The following is a 22,789-nucleotide window of genomic DNA, read 5'->3' on the forward strand; positions in this document are numbered from 1 at the left end:
TTTGACTGGCCTTCTCGACTTTTGCGCATATTGTGTTTGAAGAGCGCTTCGAGGGTGTCTGAGTGGTGGATAGCAGCTATTGAGTACCCAAAATCGCCTTGCCAATTGAAGGATTCTAAAGTAAACTGAGATTCCCTCCCGTTCTATGCTTATTCACTGTTCCCCAACGGGTTCTTTTTACCAGGCGCGGCTCGGAAGACGAACCACCAAGTGTAAATCACCGTACAGATGGGCTGCGTAGTTGAAGGATTCAGAAAACTAATGCCGACGCTGTCAAAAGCGGCAATCGACAGCGCTCAGCGGCCAAGCCACTTACATGTTCTATCTACTTGTTCCTTGTCGACACCGGAGCAGATATTTTCGGGACGTTCGGTAAATTTAGGCTTCCAGCGGAATCCGCTTTGTAATTTTTGTGTGACCAATATGTCCTGGCCTATTATTGGTGTTGATTTTATCCGTAATTTTTGGGTTACTAACCAGAGCACCATCAAGCTGTCAACCGGTGAATTATCCGAAGGATTACGAGTGGCTATAGTTTGCGCAGTCTTTAGGCAAATGCATTAACTTAAGATGCTTGATAAATTCCCAATTTTAACCTGCTTGATTTCCAGGACTACAGCCCACGCTTCTCGGTGCAACATCATCTTGTTACCACCGACTCTAACCTGACGTTGAGGACTTTCCACCAGACCCGGATTGCCAAAGTGACATCTTCAAAACAGCTTTCGGTGATAACGTTTGGGCTACGAAGTGCCACTCAGCCCACCAGCGATTTATGGACGGGACATTAAGAGGGCTGGATTTTTGCGTTGTGTATGTCGATGATATTTTGATTCGATCGGAAAGTCCGCATGCTCTTTGATTGACTTAAGAGCCGTGGTCTTGTGAATAATTTCGCAAAGTTAGCCTTAGGTGTTCTTTGGCGCGGCGTCGCGAGTAGTAATTTTCCGCAAGCAGTTCCGTTGAAGGAGCTCCGAAGATACTCCGCAGCACTGATTTACCACCGCTGTTTCGTTCAAAATTCTGAGTATTTCCAAGCCGACCCAGCGATGTATTGCACAGGTAGTCGAAAAATGATAACGTGTCGATCAATTGGACTGACTCCACTATACGAGCATTCTACGAGTGTTGCGAAAGAATGACTAGCCCCACATTGTTAGTCTAGTATGAGACAAACAGACCTTTGGCCCTGATTACTGAAGCGTCTGATGTGGCGGTCGGAGACGTCCTTGAACAGAAGCAGAATGTCGCTCGTCTATTTTCAACAAGCTTTTACCATGGGAAGCTCGTTTTCAACGTTTTGCGTCGTGCGCCAAGCAAACCGCTGGGTAGTTTTAACTTCGTGTGTAGTCTCTGAATTCTTTTTCCAGCCCGAACAACCGATGAGCGAAAATACTTCCATATTTGCCCTTTTTGTGTTGAAGGAGGGTTTGCGGAACTTCACCATTGTGCTGCCAGAAGGAACGCTTAAGGAAGGGAGTCACTTCTGTTAAAGATAGCCACTATGCGGATACCGTAGCTGCTACTCACACCGACTTGTTAAACGCCGATAACGCAAGACAATGAAAAATTCCACAGCTATCATTGCAACTATAGTCGCTAAGCCGATACTAATCTAGATTGACTGAACCAACTTCAACGTCGCATGAATAGGTTTCGACCGCACCATAGAAATTTAAAGTTAAAGTACAAGAGAAGAGTACCGAAATTCAGAGGCTTCAAGGTCCGGAATCCACTTGTTTCCTCAATTTTCTCCTTTATTCAACAGCTCTGTCTGCGTGCTCTTTGTATTCTAATCGTAATTTTAATAATACAATTTTTGCATCATATTTATTGATTGATAAACAACAATAAGTGGAGCGGACTCTATAAGATGGGGGGTTTCCGTCAGGTGAGTCTCATGCATTAGCGGTTAAAATCGTTTATGCTCACAGACCAAATGGTGAAAATTGGCGTGACATTGTCGAGACTGTCATGTTTCCGTCGGTCGACAAAACTGATTTCTATAATTTTATCGCTTCGACAGAACAGTCACCCTTCTCACCACTCTAATGGTTTACAGCGTATAATCAATTTCGTACGACAAGATCTGTACTAAGCCCATAAAGGCACAATGTAGATCAGCAAAAAGGAGACTCCGCAGCGCTATAAATAAAAGCAAAGCTCGCGGCTGGCAAAATCTTGTTAATGAGGTGAATGATGACCCGTGGGGACTTGGCTATAAGCTTGTCACTCGGAAAATCGGGGCTCTGCGGAAGCCCTGCATATTGAGCACCGACCAGATGGACCGCATTGTGCGGGCATTGTTCCCCAGACACCCTGTACGGGTTGATGTAAATAGCGCGGAAAGCGTCGTGGGTTGCCCCCTTTTCACAATGGGAGAACTCGAAGAAGCGGTTCTCACTATGAAAAACAGGAAGGCGCCAGGTCCTGATGGCATCCCGGCGGAAGTTTACAAACTGGTGTTCCGCCAACTGCCAGAATTGCTGCTCGAAGCGTTCAACGCGTGCTTGTAGGAGGGCATTTTTCCGTGGCCAGACTCGCGTTGATCAGTAAGGGTAAAGGAGACCCGGAGCTCCCGTCTGCATACCGACCGCTGTGTATGCTTGACACTGCCGGAAAAGTGCTCGAGAAGCTCATCAGGGGTAGATTCGCTGAAGCGATCCGTGCTGCCGGGGACTTATCCGCAAGACAGTTCGGGTTTAGAACAGGGAAATCTACAGCGGATGCTGTTATGGAGGTCGTAGATGCGTTCAATCGAGCCGGGGCACACAGCCGCCGATCTCGACGGATAGTGCTCCTCATAACGCTTGATGTCAGAAATGCCTTCAATTCCGTAAGATGGACAGATATGCTAGGCACACTAGAGAACTCCTTTCACGTGCCAAGCTATCTCTTGCAGATATTGAGGGATTATCTGAAAGACCGCTCCCTGTTCTATGAGACGCTAGAGGGCCAGAGGAGGATGGAAATCACGTCGGGAGTAGCGCAGGGATCCATTCTAGGGCCGGACCTCTGGAACGCTTCCTACGATAGTCTGCTGAGACTCGATATGCCCGAAGAGTCGCGCCTGGTCGGTTATGCAGACGACGTTGCGGCACTTGTTGCCGGACGCACTGTTGAACAGGCGCAAAGCAGACTTGGCATATTGATGCGATGGGTAAGCGGATGGATGACTGCTCACGGTTTCAACCTTGCGCAGAAAAAAACCGAAGTGGTCATCCTGACCAGAAGGAGAATCCCGACCTTGCGTCCCATATCGATCGGCGAGTTGACTATAGAGTCAAAACCAGCGATTAAATATCTAGGTTTAATGCTCGACTCGAAGATGAGCTTCTTCGAGCAAATCAAAGCAGCCGCGGACAGGACTGCAGCAGGAGTCGCGGCCTTGAGTCGGCTAATGGCGAATGTCGGCGGCCGTATATCAACTAGGAGACGTCTCCTCATGGGAGCAACGCAGTCCGTCCTTCTCTATGATGCGGAGGTATGGGCTGATGCCCTTGACAAGGAGGTGCATTGTAAACGCCTCGCTCAAGTGCAGAGGCGGGGAGCTTTGCGAGTGGCGTCTGCTTATCGCACCGTCTCCGAACCGGCTGTGATGGTCATTGCGGGAGTGATCGCCGTTGCCCTCCTTGCCAAGGAGCGCAAAGCTATCTATCGCCGTAAGGGCGAAAACTTAAGAGAAGTGGTTGCCCGTAAAGAACGTCAACGCACCTTTAGCGAGTGGCAACTTTCTTGGCAAAATGAGCCAAGGGGCAAGTGGACTGCGCGGCTCATCGACAAATTAGACCCATGGTTGAACAGACACCACGGTGAGATTGATTACTTCCTTACCCAACTTCTAAGTGGGTATGGAGGTTTTCAGTCTTCCCTGCACAGGGTTGGGAAGGCGCGATCTCCTGATTGTGTGTTCTGCAATAGAGTGGCGGATGACGCTGAACACACCTTTTTCTCTTGCGAGAGGTGGGACGGCCTCCGCCAGCAGCTTTATGCAGACACAGGGGAGCTCTCTCCAGACAACATTGTCAGAGAGATGCTGAAGAGCGCTGGCAGCTGGAATCGTATTGCGCATTATGTTCGGGCTCTTCTTACTACGAAGAAGATTGAACTCGACCGGCAGAGGGATCGGACGGTAAGGGGTTCCCTGAACTAACAACTCCCTTCCTCCCCTTCCCTCCCGTTGGTGAAAGGAATTCCCTGACTTGAAGGCTCCCAAAGCCGGGAGAGCGGGAGGGCTAGTCCGAAGTAATGTGTCAAATGGTTCCAGGCCAGTTCTCTGATGACAGGGAGGTGTTTAGTTGGTAGTCCGCCAGCATACTGTTGCGGGAGTCCAACACTCTGTGCGTAAACGCATTCACCTACCCTACTCCAAAAAAAAGCCCCATAAAAGTTTGGGTCGCTGAAGGGATTTCCGTTGTATATATTGTAACAGAAAACTTACCACTTCTGGAGCTATTTTCGTAACTTGACTAGCAATCGGTTTTCCAGTCCTTCGATCGTACGTCATCTCAAACTCAACGGGATCGCCAATTTTCAAATGATCGATATTGCCACTAAATTGCGAGAAATGAAAGAAAAGCCTAGCCTGCCGCTCACAACATTGAATGAATCCATAAGAATGCTGAAAAAAAAAACATTAATCAGTTAACACCACACTTCACACTCATTTCGTGCACAGCCCGAACAATTAAAAGCTAATTACCAATAATTTTTCAATGATACCAGTCTCTCGGATTGCCTGATTTGAATCGTTCATGTTCGCATTAAAGGAAGATGATGGTCCGGTTGTATTGAGTCCGTTCGTAATAGCCATATTACCGGAAAATATCGTTGAATCGTCGCCATCGAAGAGTGGTTGTGGCGCTGGTTGACCAATATTGGGAGAGTCTAAAGTAAAAGTGCCAATTGGAGGAAATGAACTACGTAGAGAGTTAAAGAAATTGTCATTATCGTAAATCTCTGCAATGGTAAAAAAGATAAATTCTCTATCAATATTCCATTGTTCTTGTCGCGTGTGTTATCTTGAGCAAACGTCTCGCAGTGAATAAGTTTCAACTGTTCTACAGAAATTATATTCGAATACGTTACACTAAAATTACATTTGAAAACGATAAGTGCAATTCAAATAAAACAAATGAACAAATTAAATCAAATCAAATAAATTGAATTTAAATCATAAAAGAGTGAACGTGCATTACTTAATTTTCGTCGGAAAATTATTTTGATAGAATATATAGAGAATTTAGACAAAGTATCTACTTTTTTACCAATCATAGGATTTTCCAGTTGTTTGTGCAATTCAGTAGTTGCTCATGAATAGAACTAAACTCCTAAACTAAAGTTCATTATTACATTATTACGAGGAAAAAAATACATCTCATGATCTGAGCAGCCTTGATTTGAAGAATTCAAACAATTTTTCTAGTTAAGATCTAGTTTTTTGCATCCTTTGATTCAAGGATTTTCCAGGAAGCATGAACCCATGCTATTGTATAAATACTTTACTAAAAAAAAACCCATAAACTTAGAATGCAATGATTTACTACTACCAGACTAAATGGCGGAAGATTTCAATGCCAAATACACGTACTCGGGGTCGAGACTAACCTCGCCTAGAGGCTAAACCTTTCGGGAGGACAGGGAGTACAAAAAAATCGACTATTTATATAATCCTGCTTTAATCTAAACTTTATCATTCGTTCTCATGCATCCTCAAATCTCCAACCAGTCCCTACCGCTGTAGATTTCTTCACAAAAGGGTAAACCTTAGCTGTCCAACATTTCACGGCGAAATCCCAGTGTCCAGTTTTAGATCCTCCAAAATGTTCACAAATAATCGACTAGCTTATAAAGAAAAAACGACACTTGGGATATGCATGGCCACAGTTTAGATCGCCAAATTCGAAGAACCTGACAGCAGTTAAGAGAGTTACAAGAAGCGTTGAAAAGGCAGAAACATGAAGATCTAAAATGCTTCTTTGAAAATCTAATGCCTTTTCCAACGACGAATTATTTCCTTTGGAGAGCAATGACCAATTTTGGGACGACAGCTGGACGAGGTGTGATGCCGAGAAAAGTTCAATCTTTGTTCATCATTTGAGAAGCGTGTTTCAACCGGATAGCTGGGTGATTAGAGCGCAAGGTTGCCGTACGGAAGGTCGCGGTTCAAATGTCACTGGTGGCAGAATTTGTATCGTCGGATACCAGTCGACTCAGCTGTGAATGAGTACCTGAGTCGAAAGAGGGTAATAATCTCGGGCGAGCGCAATTCTGACCACTTTGCTTTCTACATGGTACTGCAATCCTGTAGTTTCCGTTACAGTCTTAAATGAAGTGCTCTAACATACTTCAATGCCTTAGTCCAATTGGATTGTTGCGCCAACGATTATTATTATTTTCAACCAAACTCATAGCTAACGGAAGAACAATTACCACTTTCGATTCCCTAAGATGCATCCCAATCATACCGAAGTTGCCGCAGTGCTAACTTCTCGTAAGACCACATTTATCTTAAAAGGGCTCCTCATTTTCACCTTATTACTGGCAAAATGATCCAGGAAATTGTCGCAAATGTCGATGATCCCGAGGGAAGGTAAAGATCCAACACGCATCACGTCCTTCCTATGCACGAGATAAGTCTGCTCCCCTAGCTATCAAAATTATTCAAGAAACTCCTCCTCCTCCTACGATAACAATTATTTTTCCTCACCCGCTCGTTTTCAGGAGTAAACATGGAACTGTTAAACAAGTTCATCGGATAACCTTCGAGATAAACTGTGCTTTGGAAGGTAGAAAGTAATGTTCGGCCGTATTCCCTGATGTTATGCAAGCAGCAGAATTTAATATCAAAACGGGGATACCCCTAGGTAGTGTCCTCCATCATCTGTTTAATTTTATATAGATTTTGCAAGTCTGATTCAGAATATTCCAAACCAAATTCCGAATTTTCCAAACAATTTCAGGTTTTTCCAAACTGACTTCATACTTTTCCTAATCAGTTTCAGAATTTTCCATTTCAAATTCAGACTTTCTCATATCAAAATCAGAATTTTCCATTTTAAATTCAGAATTTTTTCAATGTTCTACTATAAGATTTTATACCAACATTTTATCAGTGGATAAGGAGGGTGATTGTATGAGATTGGTCTGCACTCGTCATCCTTTAGCAGTTCAGGTGCTGCAGACGTTTGCCTTATTCCGGATAAAGGTTTGAAAGTAATTAGCAACCCCACAATTTAAACTTCTTATACTTGGGAAGTCTTCTCCTGACAATCGAGAGGAATTCCCAAGATACAGACAAACATTAATGAGGTTCTACACGAAATGGCAGAATGAATTGCAGTCACAAGAACAGAATTTCATATCTAGGAGTCCTGTAAAACAGGACAAGTGGGGAGTTTACATTTTTTCCCAGACCACGAAAACAAACAATGACGGAAAATTGATAGGCAGCCCAAATTTCTCTCACTACATAAACTTAGTCCTTAACCAGTGATAAAATGTTGGTATAGAACCTTATAGCAGAGCATTGAAAAAATTCTGAATTTGAAATGCAAAATTCTGATTTTGAAATGAAAAAATCTGAATTTGAAATGGAAAATTCTGAAGTCAGTTTGGAAAAATCTGCAATTGTTTGAAAAATGCGAAATTTGATTTGGAAAATTCAGAATCAGACCTGCAAAACCTGCTGGCTCAGAAATGAGCGGCTATTTAATCCTACATTTGCCAGCGATATGGTGACACTTTTCACACATTCTAATCCCAGAGTCATCGGGAATCTATAAAGAAGTTAAGCAATGGTTGACACACTGGAAAATCAAAGTCAACGAAACAAAAAGGGCAGTTAGGTACCTTCCCATTGAAGAAATTAACATGTCTCCCAGTCAAACTTAACGGCGGATATTCATTCCTCAATTTAAGGAGGTTAAATAACTAGGAATACACCTAGACAGAAATTACACTTAGAATTCAGTGCTGATGTATAAAGCAGTGATAAGGACTTATGGTGCATAACTTTGGGGATCTGATCGTTCATCCAACATTAAAATTCTTCAAAGTGTGCAGTCTAAAAAATTGAGAACAATTACTTCCGGGACTTGGAAAACCAAATCGAAGATATTAGGTATGCATTCGATGCTAAGCTTATTTGGAAAGTCCCATTCTAAGAAGGAAGAGTTAATTGCTATGCAACCAGATGTAATTGCTGTTAGGGAAGAATTCCCAGCTCATTATCGACAACAAACTTCATCGGCAGATTCTAAGACTCATATGGATGTACGGAGCTGTAATCAACAAACTAACTTGGAATTTTTCGAACTTTTCAGAATAAAGTGTTAAGAAGCATAATAGACGCTCCTTGGTACGTTCGAAATCAGGGTCTGCATAGAGACCTGCGAATACAGGTTTAGTGAGAGCATGCAATTCAGCATAGTTTGCGGTTACATCTTCTTTGTAAATACCGAAATGCGAGAATTGGCACAAATTACAAATATATCTTAGCGACTAAAAGATTAAACTGAACAGGGTGCGCATATTGCACTAATATCGACCAAATCTGTTCAGTTCTTTGGCAAAGTGAGTGATGTAGTGAATGTGAAAAAATACTATCACTGATAAGATCAAGGGTTGAAGGGTAGTGTGCACAATACAGCACCAGACGAGTAAGTGAACGGTGCGTTTTCCCCATTGTAATAGGCTAATAGCCTGTCATAGCTTTTGTCTTCGACAAGAATTTCATCCACATCATCACAAATTTCAAACCAATCAGCGAAAGAATTGGTCCATCGGAAATTGAATTCTCTAACCTCCATGAGTCAGTATTTGATTCACTGTCCTCGAACAACGTGAATATAGTAGTTGGTGACATCAATGCGAAAAACGGAAACGGGCTGGCCCACAGTGGAACTACTGTATAGAATTCGTTTGCAGCAGAAATAACACATCGTTCAATAAGTCCCGGGACTAGCGTAGAAATGGCGCTAATAATGCCATTTATAAACCAAGGTTCAGAAGTACCAACCTTCAGATAAGATGTGTCAAAATTTGATGTAATTCGAAACATAACCAAGAAAGCTATAGTGGTTAAACTGACGCTACCTTTGCAATCGTGAAAAAAATGGTCCAAAACGAATTTCGTGTGTTGATAAAACATTGTTTTCTAATGGGAAAAACACTGTTCAAGCTCAGCAATGGCTTGAAAAACGTTATCCGGACTCTACTCCGTCGAAAACAACCATTTGTCGGTGGTATGCTGACTTGAAACGCGGTCGTGCTGATACAAATGATGCGGAACGTTCGGAACGGCCAAATGAGGCAGTAACTCCCGAAAACATCAAGGAAGTATTGAAAATCGTGATGGGTGACTGCAAAATGAAAGTGCACAAGATAGCTAAGATGGTGAACATATCAACTGGTAGTGCATTTACTATTTTGCACCAAAAATTGGCTATGAAAAAGGATTTTTCCAAATGGGTGCCGCCTTTGCTCACAATGGAACAAAAGCAACAACGTATCAATGATTCGGAGAGCTGTTTGGCACTGTTTACTTGCAATAAACAGGATTTTTTGCGTCGATATGTGGCAGTGGACGAAACATGGATTCACCATTTCACTCCGGAGTCAAGTCGGCAGTCAGCTGAATGGCGTACGACCGGTGAAAGCCGCCCGAAGCGTGCAAAAACACAACAGTCGGCCACCAAAGTGATGGGGTCCGTATTCTAGGAAGCGAATGGTATAATTTTCATTGACTACCTCGAAAAAGGAAAAACCATCAATAGCGACTACTACATGGTGTTATTGGATCGTTTGAAGGCCGACATAGCGAAAAAACGCCCACACATGAAGAAGAAGAAAATCATCTTTCCTCAAGACAACGCACCGTGCCACAAGTCAATCAAAACGATGACCACGATGACGAATTAGGCTTCCAATTGCTTCCTCATCCTCCGTGCTCGCCGGATCTGGCTCCCAGCGACTGCTGGCTTTTTGCGGATCTCAAAAAGATGCTCCAGGGAAAAAGATTTGGCTCAAATGAGGAGGTGATCGCTGCTACTGAGGCTCATTTTGAGTTAAAAGACAAATCGTTCTACAAACATGGCATTGAAAAGTTAGAGAAGGTTTGGAATGATTGTATTACCCTTGAAGGAGATTATGTTGATGAATAATAAAGAATTTTGCCGATAAAATGTTGTTTTCATAGTTAGTCCCGGGACTTATAGAACGATGTGTTATAACAATCTCATCGACTTGCTTCCCTCATTGCAGGACTCATAAAAGAACATGCGCCTCTCCAGATGAGACGACGTTCAACTAAATTGATCACGTCAACGAGCTTCATCTTTGACGGACGATCATATCACGCGGCAAATTGCGACAGTGACCCTTATTTCAGCAGAGCAAAACGTTGACGCCAGATAGTGAATAATGTGAGTAGTATGCTCACCTGAGCTATCAGGTTCGATATTGAAAAGCTCCGCAACGAAGAAATGGCATCAAAATATGTGTTTTTATACAAAAATATGCAGAATGTAGGAAGCGAATGGATATAAAGACGATATGAATATCCTGGCGAGATTCGAAAGAGTGCAAAAGGACGAAAGAGTGAAGTTGGCCGAAAAATAAACGAAGAGAAGACTAAAATCATGACACAACTTTTCCAAGAATATGAATAACGGACGATTAGACAAACCCATTGGGCATGGCGAGTAATGAAGGAGGCTACAATAGAGCCAAGACGTACAATATAATAGCCAAAAGACAAGAGAGTTTAACACAGGAAGGAAAGTTCTCGTATAGAGCTACCGCAAAGGACTTCATTGGGTCGCAGGAACAGTCATGAGAAAACTGAAAAAGGGATGTGCCGAGTAAACGCTTGACGGGGTGTGGGGATGCATCATCTGCGAATTAAGATATTTAGCAATCAAGTTGGTAAGATCGAGAAGGTTTGAAATAGTAGATCGTTGTTTTTAAAAAAAACATGCTGCTCTTTGGCTGTGGTGACCGAAGTGCGCGATCAATCAATCATCAATCAAGAGAATAAGCATTGATAGGATTAGAAATGATAAGGTTCCTGTTCCAAAGGTGACGAAAGTAGCTCTCTCACAGGCTTTTATTGAAAAGAAAGCATAGGGGAAGAGAATGAAAAGTTTGGAAGCGTATTTGGGACCAGGTTTAATATTGATATCAAGTTTCTCAATGAGTAATTCAACAACTTAACCAAAAAAGCCGAGGAACAGGGGTGACTGAAAACAGTCTCAACTTAAGGAAGGTGAAAAGAAGTGAAAACAGAAAAAACCAAAGAATTGATGTGCGGAATTGGCAGTGGAATCAATCAAATTGACGGAAGTAGGGAAAATTGTGCATGTGTGACCAAAACAGCTTGAAACACCCGTGAGCTAGAGAGGCCTCAACGTCGATCAAGTAGCGCTTATATGCGATTTTTATAACTGATTTTACAAAGAAATGCGGAACCTTAAAATTAGCCAGATCAGTGACATTTTTTAGAAGATAAAAACTTCTCCCGTAGTGTTTGTTTAAGGCGAATGCTTTGATGAATTTATGTAGCGAACCAAGTTGGATGGATGAAAAGAAGGAAGTTTGGAGAGTCGCACGTTAAGCTAGCTAATACACGATTCCGAGTTGAATGAAAACTATAATGACCAGGTGAATTGAAAATGGGGAGGTTAAATTCGCTGTGGAAGAAGAAAGGGAAAGAGGGGAGCATGACAGTAAGAAGTGCAGACAAACTGTTAAACCATTCATCATACAGGTGGAAGGGGCAAGGAAATGGGAGTGCACACAAAAAACAATAAAAGAAATAGAATGGAGCGTGAATACTTGTAAGCCAACACAATCATATGAAGATTGGCTATAGAATTCAATGGCAGGAACTAATGTTTCGTCGGCAGTAGAATCGATGTTAGAGGGTTTAACCACTATGTTACGTTCCGTTAACTATTGCAGAGGCCCCGTATTTTGTCCTGTTAAAGGGCGTACGGGAGCGAGATCAGATTGAAGATTAACAAAAACCTCTGTTTAGAGCGGGTAAGTAAAGTTACTAGGTTGTTCAATAAATTTTGCGGTTCGATAAGAGAGGGCGTTTCTACTAGCCCAAACTTTTTTTATTATATTGGAACACTCTTCATATGAACGTATGTGAAGTTTCATTTCACTCTGTCAATTCATTCTTTGGTTACAAGCCATTTACTATCGACGTTTCACAGTATGTTTTTAACAATTGAAAAGACCAAGTATTGTGCAGTGGTTGAATTTTTATTTTGGGAGGTTTAAAAGAGGCAAAGGAAATTTAGGAAAAAAGTATATAATGGCTCTTCGCCTTCAATTATTACAGTAGAAACATGGGTTGTTGAATTTGAACGTGGTCGTACAAGGCTTATACTTGTTCCTTTCATCAGTGCTAACTTAATCAACCTAAGTTAGCACTGATGAAGGGAACAAGTGGTTCTCGAAATATCGGTGTTTGCAAATAAAAATCAACACTAGCGAATAGGAAAAACAAGTTTTCATTATTTCAAACCATGAATTCAAGTTCGAATTGTTGGAGCATCCACCGTATTCACCAGATTTGGCCCCTAGCAACATCCAACTCTTTCTAGACTTGAAAAAATTGATGCGTGAAAAGCGTTTTTCTCACTTCAGGGATGGAATTCATAAATTGGAATTTCGTTGGATAAGTGTATTGATGTTCACGGAGACTATACTGAATAATAAAGTGTATTTCAAACCATAAAATTATGTTTTTCTTACCGAACCGCAAAACTTATTGCACAACATAGTATGTCAATATAAATAAAAATCCGAAACTTTTAACTTCACTAGAAAACTTATTTTTTGCCAATATTTCGTCGATTACTTGCCTTCCTCACTGCTTGGGTTCGGATGGCGACCTCAAAAATATGCTTCGCCTCTTTCATCACTCCCTCCGAGAGGAACCCCCTTCCCCATTCATCAACGAAATCTTCATGGCCAACATGGAAGCGAAGTTAGCTGCGGGCGATCGGATGTCAAGGTTTTGGAAAAGGTACGTGGAGGATATCTGCCCTTGATGCTATCAAGAAAAATTATGTGGGGAAAAACGCTCGACTTCCTCAATAAACTGCACCACAATATCGAGTTCACCCTGGAGGTGAAAAAGCAAGGTCGATTACCTTTCTTGGACTTACTATTGACGAGCAAAAGAAAGTGAACCTGGAAATCCACAGGCACCAAACGAGTTATCTCCACCACTTCGAACCAAGCTTATCAGCGGAAAGTCGCCTTTTTCTACCACAGGATGCTAATTCTTTCCATTCCCTCGGAGGTAAGGTAAAGAGTAATGCATATTTTTGAGGTCGCCGGATTGAATGGATACTCCAACCACACCATCAGCAACTTGATTAACAAACAGAAGACGCTCCAATGGCAAGTGTTCACCAAATTGACTCCGGATCAAACGGAGAATAGTTTTGAAATTCTCAATAGGCATCAAGGCAATGGTTACCCCTGGCTATTCAAATTCATCACTAGGCGCAATCGTGTACAAAATTATAATATCGGTTCCATCGGCGAGGCTAGTAATCAAGAGGAAAGAGTAAATGAGGGTTTAATCACCATCGCGATATCTAGGAGAGTAAGTATAAATAGAACGATTTTGCAGTCGCCAAAATATGCATATTTCCAAAAAATAAGTTTCGTAGAAAATTTTAAAATTTTTTATGCAGTTTGGCAATTTGTTATTTTTGCTCCAGCTGCCAGGCTGTATCAATTGTAGATACTTAAAAAAATGGAGGAATTTCAAACTTTTTATGTGAATAAATTATCAATCTTAAAAGCTCCGGCCGCGATGATTTAGCTTCTTTGCAGATGGATCATGGAATGTCATAGGTGCGTGTTACGTTAGGGGGCATTGAACAATGTGTACGGAATAATCACTGAAATTCACCACTTTAGAATAGATTGCACAAGCGGCACATGATTATGCACAAAGTCAACAGGATCAATGGTTGGTCATTTGATGTTGTCTTATAATTGACAATATTACTTAAAGGGGGGTCATTCGTTGTTGTCCGTCCTGTCGCTCTCTATGATTCTGAGTGTTGGCCAACTATAAAAGATAATGAACGGTGTTTTGCGCTAATGGAAACGAAGATGTTACGTTGGACTAGTGGCGTGACACGTTTTGGTCACATCCGAAATGAGGATATCCACGATCGTTATGGGGTTGCACCAATCGTGGAAAAGTTGCGAGAGAGGCGTCTTCCATGGTATGGTCATGCAATTCGTGCTAACGAGAATTCACTTGGCCAGATTGGTCTGAATATCGAAGTTGATGGTAAACGACCAAAAGGCAGGCCTAAAGAACGGTGGCTTGATACGCTGGATGAGGATTTAAAAGCCTCGAGATTGCACCCAGATCAGGCATTCGGTAGAGCCAAATGGCGAAACCGATCACGACCAGCCGACCGCGCTTGTGAACGGGACAAAGGCTGAAGAAAAAGGAAAACTTAAGGGGGTCATCCCGTGTGTGGACCATTTTTTTGGCTTTTTTAAGAATTTTTTTGTGAAGAACTGGATAAAGATACAAATACGAATTTTTCACCATATATAATATTTACTGATATCTTGAGCATGCGTGATAATTTTTCCAACCCGATAACATAATTCATTATTGAAATACAGAGCAATTTATACACCCATCTCCAAAAAAGGTGTTTTCCTGCCGCCACGCTAGAGGACGCCGCGATCATCTTAAAGAAAAAAGTGAACGGCATTTTAACGTGCAGACTTAACTACAGTCCGCAAACTAGGATTATTAAAAAATATTAAAAGCTAAATTTTTGGTGCCTTGTTTAACATTTTTTTCTGTGACTTTTGGTGTTTATTTAAGACTTCTTTAATGAATAAAGAAACTACTGAATGAATGGCAATTTTCGTAGTTTGCGGACCGTAGAAATATGTTCTGAATAAGTCGTGAAAATTTCAAAGAATTTCGTTGGATAGATTTTGGGCTATGGTGGCAGCAGATTTTCAATATGCAGTTTCGAGAAAAACGCATCTAAAAAGTAGAATGTGATTTTTAGCCATAAAATCTTATGTTTGTTGAGGATGCTGGGAATCCTGAGTCCGCACCAACTTTGTGACGACCGGACCACTTGGGAAGCAACTTACTTTCTCTTTTGTTGCACGGACTCCTCTTTTTTGAGTTAAACCCAAATTTTCAAAAAAAACGAAAAAGCTGACTGACGTCGTCGAGGTGAGGCAGCGTCTGATGAGTTATCTCTGCCCTGGACGAAACCGTCAGTCAGCTTTTTGGTTCTTTTTTCATAAAATCTTTACTGTACATTAATCTGCTATACCTAGCCCATAAACTTTAGTTTTCTTGAAGAAACACATGTACAGCCTTGACTTCAACTCTTGCCCTTTTAGCGATGTCATTTGAACGTCATTCGGACCGATAAATACGCGCTTTATTACGGCGATCTTCATAATCTGGCATGTGATTTATTACGGGTTTAACACTATAATTTCCGAACGACTCCGAATATCAAAAAATCACTTTGCCCATATATTCTAAACTATATATAAATACAATTGATGCCCAAAAAAGAATCGATTCCGCGGAATCGACACACGGGATGACCCCCTTGGCTTGGCCAGGGAACAATCATTCAATCGAAATCATAGAGATGACAGTCTCGAAAAAATTATAACCACATGAAAAAGTAACCATTCGTTGGATATCAAAAATAAGAGAAGAAAAGAATCAATCACATCATGAGGTATCCCAGGTTGATCGGGACCGACTTTCGTCTTGGTTCTTGACCATGAAAAAGACCTGAATCCATCGCTTTGATTACGGGACCAAAGTCCAGTTGATTGTGTAGGAGCCATATATCAACATAAACTAATCCATTCATCGGAAGATATCTTATCAGTAACGGTTTTAGTATTTATTTTTGGGATGCATAGTAGTAGACAGAGCCACTATAACCAGCGCCCACTTCGCAGATCAGACAAGAATATTACGGGAAACCATCAATCATTAGATAAACGCATCTATGTACATCCGAAGCGGAAGTTTTGATGGCTGTCGTTCGTAAATTGGACTTGGAACTTCCCGAGCATTTGTATTATTCTCTAGATCTCCTCCCCAGAGATAATCATCTGTTTCCTCCGCGCAAGGACTCGCTCGAAATCATATCCTGTAATATTGATCCCCTAATCATTCCTCATTTTCCGATAATTTAAGGGGGTCACTCCGTGTGTTGGGTTGGAGAAATCGATTTTTTTCTTGCATGAATTGTATCTATATATAGTGGAGAATATGTGGGCAAAGGGATTTTCCGAAATTCCGAGTCGTTCAGAAATTACAGTGTTAAATAGGTAAGGAGTTTGCAGCCGCGGCTAGAGTACTCGATGAGAAAGAGCATCGAATCTTTTTTTACCTGGTAGTTTTTTACCTGAGCCTTATAAATTCGAACACATGTATAAATATAAAAAGATGGAAAACCAATCAATTGTCTACACTTATCTGCTGTTTGGAATAAAAAGGATAATCCAGTCTAGAGTGAGCACTGAAAGGCTTTCAAGCTATACTCAGTTATATTTTGTTGTAAGTATTGTGCTGTTTGTGTGTTCAGTGATTTTTTTAAATGGATCGGACGAAGGGAAATCGCTTTAACGTTCAACGTCATGCTCGCACTAAAAAACAAGTATTTCATGGGAATCGATACTTATCAGAGAAGAAAAAGGACTTCGCATCAACATCAGCAAAGAAACTTTTAGCAAGCATGAACATAGATGTTCCAATTGCGACAAGTTTTGTATATTGTATATTGGATTTTGCTGGAGTTTTCTCTGGTATTTCTGCAAATAATAAAATATATGTAGTAGTGAAAAAGGAATGCGTAGGACATGTCGAGAAAAGAATGGGAACGCGGCTTAGAAATGCAAAGAAGAATCACAGAGGCATTGGTGGAAAAGTGGCTGGAAAACTTACTGATAAGGTTATTAATGACCTCACTACATTTTTTGGGCTATCTATTCGTCGACACGCAAATTCGATAGAAGGAATGAAGCAAGAAATTTGGGCAATTTTCTTCCATAAATGTTCTACAGACGAAAATCCTCAGCTTCAGAATTGTCCAGCAGACGAGGACAGTTGGTGCAAATGGTACAAAGCGGAAGCTAAATGAGAACTGGATAGTTTCCACCACGAGAAGGCACCTTTGACTGAAGAAGTTCAAACAGTCATCAAACCAATCTACGAAGATTTGTCACGAGATGATCTCTTGAACAGATGTTTAGGAGCAGAGACCCAGAATAACAATGAGTCGTTAAATGCATTGATCTGGACTTTCGCTCCTAAACACCTTCATTCTGGGGCCAAGGACGTAGAAATAGCTACTTTTCTGGCTGTAATTATTTTCAATGAAGGATTCAATGGCATTCTCAAAGTTCTAGTGACAATGGGATGTCAAGTTGGTCACATATGCGCGAATTTGGCGGTCCGAACGAGGATCGACTGACCTCGTTAAAAGAGCCAGAATTGAAACCAGAGGGCAACAATCGGCCTTATAAGACTTTTTTGAAGAAACGGAGGGTGCTCTCTATGGACCAGGTATAGCAGATTAATAGTGAGTTAAAATTTTACTGTTAATAATCACATTTAAATTTTCAAATGCGTTTTTCTCGAAACTGAATCTTGAAAATCGGCTGCCACCATAGCTCAAAATCTATCCAACCAAATTCTTTGAAATTTTCACGACTTCTTTAATGCATATTTCTACGGTCCGCAAACTAGGATAATTGCAATCGGATGGGTCGTTTTGTTTTTATTCATAAAAAAGCCGTAAAAAAACACCAAAATCCAAAAAATTAAGTTTAAAAGCCCACCAAAAATTTACCTTTTAATATTTTCTAATTATCCTAGTTTGCGGACCGTGGAATATTGTCCACATTAAAATGCCGTTTAGTTTTTTTCCCTGAGATGAACACAGCGCCCTCCAGCGTGGCAGCAGAAAAACACCTTTTTTGGAGATGGGTGCAAAAATTGACACGTATTCCGAAAACTAGCTACGATATCAAGTCGAGAAATTTATCACATATACTAGAGATATCAGTAAACATTTGGTGAAAAAATCACGTTTCTATCTTTATCCAGTCCTCCAAAATAATTTTTCAAAAAAGGCAAAAACAAGTCAGGAAACCGGAAGCTGGGCGCTTCAGGTATAAAACGTTTTGTGTTTCCCTATGTGAGGAGCATAACGTAGTTCTCCATTGGCTTATAGCATTGACCCGAGATATTGAAATCGCTCAGTTCTGGGCATTGCCAGAATTGAGCGATTTAAATATCTCGAAGGGCAGGTTACTGCCATTGCCAGAACTCAGCGAGTTAAATATCTCGAGTCAATGCTATCAGCCAATGGAGCTGGGTAATGAAATTGTTTCACGCATTAATGCAACCTGGATGAAGTGGCATTCCGCAACTGATGTTCTTTGTGATCGACGTATCAGCGCACGTTCCAAATCTAAAATTTACTGCAATGTCGTCCGTCTGCCGCTCTCTATAGTTTGATAATTCACGCTAACGAGAATTCAACAACCAGTATTGGTCAGAACATCGAAGTCAATGGTAAGCAACCAAAAAGCCGTCCAAAACAATGGTCGTATGATACACAGGATGGGGATTTAAAGGTCTCGAGATTACATCCTGATCAGGCATTTGATAAAATAAAATGACGAAACCAATCACCACAAACCGACCCCACTTGTGAACTGAAGGCTGAAGAAAAAGAAAACGATGTGAGGAGCGAGGAGTGCACGACAGCTCCGTGTAATATAGTCAAAAATTCCATTGCCCTCTATTTTCTAGAAAGCGATTTAAATAAATCATTTGAAAGCCCTGTGTTGATAATGGTCAAACGCTTCACACTCTGAGTTTAACATTATTAGCAAATGCCAACAATTTAACCAACATCAAATATAAACAAGTCGGGAAACCGGAAGCTTGACGCTTCAGATATGAAAGGTTTTGTGTATTTCTTTTATAAAGAGATTTGAGTGTACATTTGTCCCATTAGCACGTAGCACGTAAAATATGCATATATTACGTGAAAATAGCCACTTTCAAGTGATATTGACATTCATAGTCTTGAATTTGCAGAGGAGCGACAGTTTTGACCTAGTATAACTTTGTTAGTAATAACGCGATTTTCACCAAATTTGGCAGGATCATGATCAATACCGTAGCCTACATTGTTGCAAAATTTGGTGATTCTAGGGTGAACTTAAGGGGGGTCTTCCTGTCAATTACTAAAAATTACAGTAATGTACTATTATTAACTTTATTTGAACAGGTATCGGTATGAAAGGTATTTCGGAGCCTAGGCACCATATAGTGGCAGCCCCCTGATTTTTTTCAGATTTTTCGGTTGAGTAGTTTCTGAGAATGGGTTCGTTAAAAAAATGACCACTTTCAACCCCCCGCATTCCCCACCTTTTCAGTGAAAGTCAAAACTAAGACCGGCTTTGAAAAGTACTAATCGAGACCTTTAATTTGATACCTCACATGACTATCTTTGATGAAAAAAAAATTTACACCCCCCTTTTGCATGTATGGGGACCCCTCCTTAAATTCGTCGTAAAAGGATGTAACTCACTATATGCGTGAGCGTTCACAGTTCCCACCTTTCTACCAAATTTGGTGTCAATCGCTATAACCGTCTCCGAGAAAAATGCGTGTGACGAACAGACAGACAGTAAACCGATTTTAATAAGGTTTTGTGTTTACACAAAACCTTAAAAAGGGCTAAGCAAAATTAGATTCTTCTTGAATGGAATTTTAATATTTCACTCGAATTTCAATTATTCTCGTTAATTATGACGTTAGCATCTTATTTATATGGCTTAGGATGCTGTTAGTTAGCACGAAATTGATAAGTTTGAACTGCTATAACTTTCCCAATAATAGTTGGATTTTCATGAAACTTGGCATGTGTATGCACGAGGCTGTCCTCTATGTCGGTGCAAAATTTAGTACACTTAGGAGTAACTTAAGGGGAGTTTTTTAATCAATTTCTAAAAGTTGATAATATACTATTAGTAAATTTTTTGAGCAGATACCGGAGTAGGACATCTCTCGATGATTAGATTTCACATAAGTGTTTTACACAAAATCTTAAAAAGTGCTGCAAATAAGTAGATTCTTCATAAATGCGACTTTAATATTTCACGCGAATGTCAATTATTCCGGGTAATTATGACGTCAGCATCTGATTTGCATGGCTTTGGAAGCAGTAAATTCGCGCGAAATTGCTAAGTTTGAACTGCTACAACTTTGGCGTTAATTGCCTGATTTCCATGAAATTTAGCACATATATACGAAATATTGTCCCCTATGCTGGTACAAAATTCGGAAGTCCTAGGGTGAATTTGAGGCAATTGGGTGGGATTTCACGAAGCAATTGGCTGGGAGTTCGATCACCCAACGTTAAACCCGCCAGCAAGTGGTCTAATTTTGCCGACTCGCTTGCCGACAGGCGCCTGATCAACTCGCTCTTGAGCTGAGCGTACGATGCCGACTTCACTACGTCGGACACCAGAAGTATGGACTCTTCGTCCAGGCCGACCACCGCGTAGTTGAAACGGGTCGCGTCCGATGTGATGCCGGACATTTGGAACTGTGCTTCCAAATGCACGAACCACAGCTCGGGGTTCCGACGCCAAAACGGAGGAACGCGTACGGCGAGGGCGGTCACTTGTGGGTCCGATGGGCCTGCCGCGTCTTTACTGTCAAACTTGGTCCACCTTTTGGTGAAGGGCAGCACCTACTGCGATGTCAGAGGCATCAACAAAAACGGCTAGGGGTGCATCTTGATGAGGAAATGCCAAAAGTGTAGCATCAGCCAGTTGCTGTCTGGATTTATTGAACGCGCAGACAGCCTCTTCAGACCACACAATCTCTCGCGTGTCTTTTGTTTTGGGGCCAGACAAGTACGCGTTCAAAACGGACTGGTGATGGGCGGCCTTGGGCAGGAAACGACGGTAAAAGTTTAGCATGCCCAAGAACCTCCTCAACTCCCTCACTGTTTTTGGACGCGGGAAGCTTGTGATTGCTTGCACCTTGTCTGGGTCGGGCTGTATTCCTTCAGAGGAAATGGAGTGGCCGAGGAATCTCACCTGTTTTTGAAGGAATTTGCACTTCTCAACGTTTAAGACTAAACCGGCCTCAAGGAGACGTTGAAAAATGCACTCGAGATGGGCTAAGTGCTCAGACTCAGTAGAAGAAGCGACCAAAACATCATCCAAATAGACGAAACAGAAATCGAGGTTTCGCAGGACTGAGTGAATGAACCTTTGAAAGGTTTGCGCCGCATTGCACAATCCGAAAGTCATTCGGGTGAACTCGAAGAGTCCAAAGGGTGTGCATATTGCCGTCTTTGGAATGTCTTCAGGAGCTACTGGGATTTGGTGGTATGCCTTGGCTAAGTCCAAGGTCGAAAAGATGCGGCAATTCGCGAGGTGATGCGCAAAGTCGTGGATGAGTGGAATCGGATATCGGTCATGAACAGTCTGTGCGTTTAGCCTTCTGTAATCCCCACAGGGACGCCATTCGCCATTTGGCTTAGGAACCATATGTAAAGGGGAAGACCAACAGCTGTTTGAGGGCCTGCAGATACCCTGTTGAACAAGTTGTTCAAATTCTTTCCGCGCGATAGCCAGTTTCTGGGGTGGTAGAGGACGCACCTTTGAGAAAATCGGGGAACCAGTAGTATTTATGTGGTGCTGCACATTGTGCTTTACTGGTTTCGAGAGACTACACTCGGTAGTTATCTGGCTGAACTTTTGGAGGAGTGTCCGAACACGAGAGTCGGAGATGTCTTCCAAAAGAACGGAAAGGTTATTGTCAGCGTGAGATACCATTTGGCCCGACGAATTTAGTTTGGTTGTGGGGTCTATAAGGGACTTATGTTGCAAGTCCACCAGCAACCCATAGTGACACAAGAAGTCTGCGCCTAATATGGGGAAGCTGACATCCGCCAGGATGAAACGCCACGGAAACGTCCTACGCAAGCCAAGACTCACGTCCACTTGCCTGTACCCGTATGTATTGATGCGGGAGGAATTTGCTGCCGCCAGTTTGAGGGGTTGTGGGTATAGTCGATGATGCTGGGGTACGGGAAGAACCGAAACCTCCGCACCCGTGTCGACGAGGTAGTTGCGCCTGCTGAGGGGGTCGAAAATAGTTAGGCGACGTGGCGCTGCGCTCTGGGTGGCCGTCGCCAAGACCCCCCGCGGACCTAGTTTTTTGTGGTAGGCGCGAATTTGCAAGGTAGCGTGCATCTGTGGGTACGGCCTGCCGTGTTGGTGTAAATTTCACCGCGTTTCAGTATAAACTCACCGCGTCTGCATCACAATCTCGTCCTACTCGGCCTTCGTACAACCCGCCGAGACTCCAGATCAGAAGGTTGCGTGTTCAGATCACGTCGGGGTCACCACTTTAATTAATCTTCACTGTTGGAATCGAACATTGTCCGTTCGCACGACAAGCTCGCTCTTGTGAGATGCCCGGGGAATTTTCGTAATAACTTTTGGGTGTCGAGGGCAGTAAATAGAAAAGTCGAGATCGGATCGAAAGCAAAGAAAAGGTTGGACTTGTAATGATTTGACTTGATTTACTTTAACTATTTAACTCTTATTTTTTTGATTATAATATTTTGACTTTACGAGGAAAACGCGAGTCGAAGTGTTCCGCGCCACGGTTGGATACAGAAGAGACCGACTTATTTCC

General features: G+C 41.9%; 1 protein-coding gene across 3 annotated transcripts in view; it reads right to left on the reverse strand.

Moving 5' to 3' along the window:
- The window catches only part of LOC119649027 (cold shock domain-containing protein E1), a 44,594-nt gene that overhangs the window by 7,897 nt on the left and 13,908 nt on the right, over nt 1–22,789 (reverse strand). For 2 of the 3 annotated variants that reach the window (XM_038050983.1, XM_038050982.1), the window contains 2 exons: nt 4,703–4,959; nt 4,442–4,621 (listed from right to left, as the gene is read on the reverse strand). In XM_038050983.1, coding sequence (XP_037906911.1) covers nt 4,442–4,621; nt 4,703–4,959 — 437 coding nt within the window. The remainder of the gene's footprint in view (nt 1–4,441; nt 4,622–4,702; nt 4,960–22,789) is intronic. The other variant, XM_038050984.1, reaches the window with a different exon arrangement.

This window comes from Hermetia illucens, chromosome 2 (genome assembly GCF_905115235.1).
Source record: "Hermetia illucens chromosome 2, iHerIll2.2.curated.20191125, whole genome shotgun sequence".
NCBI classification, from domain to species: Eukaryota; Metazoa; Arthropoda; class Insecta; order Diptera; family Stratiomyidae; genus Hermetia; species Hermetia illucens.